Raw genomic sequence first — 6,000 nt, 5'->3', positions numbered from 1 at the left:
GAGAGAGAGAGAGAGAGAGAGAGAGAGAGAGAGAGAGAGAGAGAGAGGCCTGAATCAGTGTAACTGTCCAGTGGAAAACAATACCTATTTATTAAGGGAAGCTGTTCTCCTTCACTAAATGAATAGCCTGCAGAATTTCTGGCAGAGTGCTTTCCTAACTTGAACCTTCTGCCTTTCAGTAACTATACAGTGTGAATCACAGAATTATAGAATGTCAGAATCACAAAACTATGGAATCTCCAAGTACAGAGGGAGCATAGAGGCCCCTTACTACCTCCATCTAATCCTGAAGTGATGATTCTTAACATGTTTGAGTCATGGATCCCTTTGGCAGTCCGGTGCAGCCTGTGGACCCCTAATATTTTTTTTTGCCTTTTGGAGGGCAATTGGGGTTAAGTAACTTGCCCAAGGTTACATGGCTAGTATTTTTGTGTAGGTGTTAAGTGTCTCAGGCTGGAACCAAACTCGGGTCCTCCAGACTCCAGGGCTGGCGCTTTACTCACTGTGCCCTCAGAATAATATTTTTAAATTCATAAAATAAAATACTAGGGATTACAAGGGAAATCAATTAGGTTGAAACACAGACATCAGAATATGCATTTAAAAACATTCATATTCTCCTTGTTAAGAACCCCAACCCTACAGCATCCAGTACAAGGGGGCCTGCAGTCTCTGTTTGGACTGGCAACATTCTATAGTGGAAAGGGCACTTTTTCTGAAGTTGGAGAGCCAGGGAACAAGTCCTAGCTCTGCTACCTGTGTAACCTTGGACAAGTCTCTTAGCCTAATTTCCTCGGGCAAAATGAAGTAGTTGGGCTAGATGGCCTCTGTGGCTCCTCCCAGCTCTAAATCAGTGGTCTTATGGTGTTTAAGGTGGGTTTGCAGCACTGTTGGTTCCTGAGTTTATGTATATGGTTTCAGGGGCTGAGTAGGGAGGGCATAGGGGAAATATGGCTATAGTTTATGTGTTGAGAAGCTGGAGTCACACTTCTGTATCTTATTGACTTAAAATGCCTTAAGATGCTGTTTGAAAGCAGAAGTAATTTTTCACAATGGTCTTGATTTCCTTCCACATACTTTCTGTGGTAGAACTTTACTGTTGCTTTTTGGTATGCTTTCTTATTTCTTAGGTCAGCCTTGGCACCAGTGATACTCTGTTTCTCTGGATCAAGGAGCCAACCCCTGCTTTAGAAGGCCACATCTTCTGTAACCCTGTTAATTCTCAAGAATACATGGCCCTTTTGTGGTAGGTTGCTTATATTTTATGGTCTGAAAACAGCAGCCTCACTTTCATTACTATGTGAAATTGTGTTGAAGTCCAACACACAAAATCTTTAAGATTAGGAGATTTGACTAAATGAATGCTCTCTAAGAATATTTCCTGCCTGCATAGAACTTATAGACTCGTAGGAAGATACAACAGATACAGAAATAACTAAGCAAAAAAATGATACGATACCCAAGCAGGTACAGAATGTTCATTTGTATCATTTTAAAAAATGTATCCTATAACCCCTGGTGGAATTTCAGCTTCTTGATGGTGAAAATATGTCTTATTAACCTTATGTATTTTTGTGAAAATAGTATTTTACTTTCCCCCACAATTACATGTAAAAATTTTCAACATTCTTTTTCTTTAAATTTTGAGTTCCAAATTCTTTCCCTCCCTCTTTTCTCTCCTTTGTCCTTGAGAAGGTAAGCAATCTGATATAGGTCATCCTCGTTAATCTTATTTATTAAGCCAGTGTCTAATATAGTCCTTTGTATATAGTAGGTGCATGACAACTGCATTTGGAATGACTGACTGAGTAAATAATTAATAACAATCTTGAAGTCTAAAGGCCAGAAGCTCTGAGTTTATGGGGACCAGATTCACGTGCAGGGAAGGTCTCATAAATTACTTTCTTTGGCTTATTTACCCACACCAATGTAGCCTCACTCAGCCAGATTGTACCAGGATGAAATGTGTGAGATCATAGCTAAAAGTGGTATTTACAAAATAGGAGAGCAAAATAAATTTTAAAAAATTTTGAATTAAGTAGCAGCATTCTTGACACCCATACTAAATTGCTTGATACTAGACTAGAGAAAGTTGGGCTTTATTGGATTTTGGTGCTTGGATGAAGAACTTCTGATTATGGGGTTCTTTAAGAAAATGGTTTAAGTATTCATATCAATGTTGATTGGCTCTTTGGGGGAAAATTAATTTTACATTTAACAGTTGCCATTTCTTCTTTCTCTAGCTTTAAGAATGGGTCTCTGATGAGAGAGAGGGTCCGAGATGAATCTGCTTCAGGCTCCTGGGATGAATTCTCCACAGCTCTACGATCCACTGAAATGGGAAATTGTGGAAATCTGGGTATGTGCTTTGGGGGAGACAGAACTGTTTGGATAGGGGCTGCATTTTCTGAGTCTAAGTAGTTCATGTAGAATGTGGAGGACTTGAGGAACATGTGGGATAGGATGAAGGAGACCCAGTGAGTTATGGCTGGGTAGCTTGGCAGTACTCAGTCTAAGAACGCTTCTAATCCAATGGAGGATTTTTCAGTGTGATGAGAACAGTGTAGAAATAAAGAGCTCTCCTCACTGTCCTTTTTCTCTCTGCATTAGGTGAGAGAATTTATTAACTAAATATTATAGTTAAAGATGGGAACAATTCTATACTAAATTAGACCCACTGGATGACTGCTGTCTCAGTAGGAGTCAGCAGTGAGACTTGGAAGCTCAAAAAGCAAATACAATCTTAGAAGTGATAGCTCTGTAGTGCCAGCCCTCCCTCACTTAAATCCAATTCACTTGCATGTCATGACATACTAACATGATGTCATGGTCCTCTTCGAGAACAGACAAACGACAACAACCCTATTCAGACTATACCTGGAGTACTTTATTTCTGAATGCCACATCTTAGGAAGGACATTGATCAGCTGGGGAACTTCTAGAGGAATGTTGAAGAAAGCGGCCACCTTGGCACATGAGTATATATTGAAAGACATGGGAAGATTAGCCTGGAGAAGAGAAGACAGAGGAACATGGTTATTCTCCATGTCCCAAAGAGGATCAAATGACAAAAGGGTTTGACTGATTCTGCTTTGCCCTAGAGGAGAGAACTAGGAACAATGGGTATAAACTATAGTCAGGTAGACTTCATTTCAATGGATGGAAAAACTACCCGACAATGAAAGCTGACACAAAGTAGAATGGGCTACCAAATAGAGGCTTCACTGTCATTAGAAGTCTTAAGTAAAACATAGATGATCACTAAGGGGGATATGATAAGGATTTTTAAAAATCAGGTATAGGTTTGGCTGGAAGGCCTCTGAGGTGTCATTAAGCCCTGGGATTTTTGCATTCCATCAATATCAGCCAACAAGCATTTATTAAGTACCTTCTTTATTCCTGGCACTATGGTAGGTACCTGGGACATAAAGAGGAAAAAACAAAACAACTGAATTATCACTGTTGCTCCGAGTAAAATTTTTGAAGGGAGACTTGAGTATGTGATTCTGTCTTAAAATATACATGTGATGTGAAAGTCACTCTATTAATGGGAAGTTTCTGCCTTATTTCATTTAAGAAGAATGCTTCATTTCATATTTGATTTTCCAACAAGCAGCTGTGTAAGGAATCTAATCTATATAATTTGTAAAATATCTATTGGAGAGTTTATTATTCCTCTAAAAAATTCTGGTTTCTGAGCATGCAATAGTCAATTCAATTTAAAAAACCATTTACTTAGCACTTCTGATATACAATATCCATTTTTAGGTGGGAACAGAAGCCAGATTACAAGGGATTGAGTACTGAGTGGCTGGTGAAAAAATGGAGGCCTCAGTGAAAGCAGACTATTCTTTCTCAAAAATTTGTTGAGGAGGCAACATGGAATACAATGCAATACTGGATTTAAAGTCCCCTTGGGCTCATTCTCAACCTGGGATCAAATCTTGGCTCTGTGTGCCCTGAGTGACCACAAGCAAGTCACATAACCTTTCTAGGTCTCCCTTTCTCCACCTGTAAAATAAGACTGGTAGATTGGATGAACTCTAACATCCCTTCCAACTCTAAATATGTCTCCTTTGATAGTTTAAAGGGCACATACACACGTTTTTGGAACAGATTTTAGAAAACAATTTTGGGATAGGAAAAACCAAAACGTGTTTATTGATGGTAGGAATGGAGTCAATGGGGAGATATTAAAAATACAAGAAAAATAAAGGACAAAAAATCAATGGAATAAGGTCTTTAAGGATGTATGAAAGGAAGATAACCTGGGTAAAGATGAGAGCAGAGCCGTTTCTTCTTCAGACAGGGGGAAGGAGGAGAAGAGGAGGGTAAAGAAATATTGAAAGGGGGAGAATAGAGTTTGAGTGAAGAAGCTCAGGTTAGATGATCTGCATTCTCTCAGAATAGCAAGTGAAGTTATCCACTAAGGAAATCACTGAGGTAGGAGGAATATGTGGAGCAGGAGTCTGAGGAGGGAGGGAAAGTTTTGGAACAGTCATTGTGGGAAATTCAATAGGGAATCAATTGGTTTTGAATAAAAGGTGTGTTCTATCACTGATTGAATAGGTCTATTATCTCTGTAATGTGGGGAGGTCTGATGGGTTGAGTCATGATCATTCCACCTAGTCTAGTCTATTATATCCAAATATAAAGTCAAACATTACCTCCATAACATAATACATTCAGAAAATTAAAAGTCATCTCAGGTTAATTCAAGCAATTTGTTGTGTTTTCAATTCCAATGATGTGTTTGATGGGTCTGGGATTGCATTAGTGTGAGAATTACCCCAACTAATGCAAATCACAACCCTTTCTCATCCCATGTAATTCTTTTCCATATTTTCCTATAATTTTTCCATAGAAGGTCTAATTTGAGAAGTAAAAGCATTCTTTTTATGTTTAAATCTCTGGTGTATATGTCAAATTCTTTTTAAAAGGTATCCTCAATACACTTTGATTGAATCATTCATTCAATAAACATATATTCAGCACTCACTTTGTCCAACACTGTGTTAGGTATTAAGAGAAATTAAAAAACAAACAAACAACACATAAAAACCCAGAATCAGAAGAGAAGACTTGATTAGGAATTGCATCCACAAAACCCCCGAGAAGGGGTTTTTTCAACCTTATCCTGAAGGCTGCTGATGAGAGGGAATCTGCCACCTCCCCACTTTTGGATAGCTCCAATAGTTATAAAGTATTTTCCTTACATCAGGATGAATCTTCCTTTTTGAAACTCACACACACACACACACACTTCCACTCATTACTTAGTTCTAGTCTCTGAGCTCAAAAATAACAAATTGAATTTTTTTCTTCCTTATGTCAACCCCTCAGATACTTGAAGATGACTTTCATGTCACCCTTAAGCCTTCTGTTCTACAGGCTAAGCAGCCTTCTCCTTCCAGTGACTTTAATCAGTCTGCTCATGGAATGATCTCGAGGCTTTTCACATCCTGGCCATTCTCTTTTCATGTTCCTCAACTTCCTGATGTTAGTCAATCAGCTAGAAAGCCTTTATAAAGTGCCTGTTATGTACCAGAAACTAGGCATGGAAAATAAAAAATGAAAAAGCTCCTGATCTCAAGGAACTTAAATTCTATTTTGGGAGACAACCATATACACATAAATATATGCAAAATATATTACAAAGCAAAAGCAAGGAAATTTGGGGGGCAAGACCCAACAGCTGGAGGAGCAGGAGAGGTTTCATAAGCAGAGATACAGTACTTTACCTGAGGCTTGAAGGGAACTAGGGACTCTGTTCATTGGAGGTGAGGAGGAAATGTGCTCTAGGCATGGGCAACTGCCTATACAAAGGTATAGAGATGAGAGATGGAGTATTGTGCATGTGGAACAGAGAGAAAGGTAATTTGGCTAGACTGTGGAATGTGTGAAAGGGTATCTATATATGTTATGAAGGATATCTATAGGGATATCCTTCATAAAATGGGGCCTGATTGGAGTTGAGAACAGCACGATTATCACTCCCTT

The 6,000-nt window shown here is 38.8% G+C and overlaps 1 protein-coding gene across 1 annotated transcript in view; it reads left to right on the top strand.

Moving 5' to 3' along the window:
- Window positions 1-6,000, top strand: part of XYLB (xylulokinase) — a 216,738-nt gene that overhangs the window by 99,643 nt on the left and 111,095 nt on the right. Inside the window, exons 12-13 of the mRNA XM_069083741.1 lie at window positions 1,131-1,246; window positions 2,244-2,359. Coding sequence (XP_068939842.1) covers window positions 1,131-1,246; window positions 2,244-2,359 — 232 coding nt within the window. The remainder of the gene's footprint in view (window positions 1-1,130; window positions 1,247-2,243; window positions 2,360-6,000) is intronic.

Source organism: Petaurus breviceps, unplaced genomic scaffold (assembly GCF_028583685.1).
Source record: "Petaurus breviceps papuanus isolate PSGF00001 unplaced genomic scaffold, PetGlider_PUasm1.0 174, whole genome shotgun sequence".
NCBI lineage: Eukaryota > Metazoa > Chordata > Mammalia > Diprotodontia > Petauridae > Petaurus > Petaurus breviceps.
The sequence above is the reverse complement of the archived record's forward strand: the minus strand, read 5'-3'. Positions and strand labels throughout refer to the sequence as shown.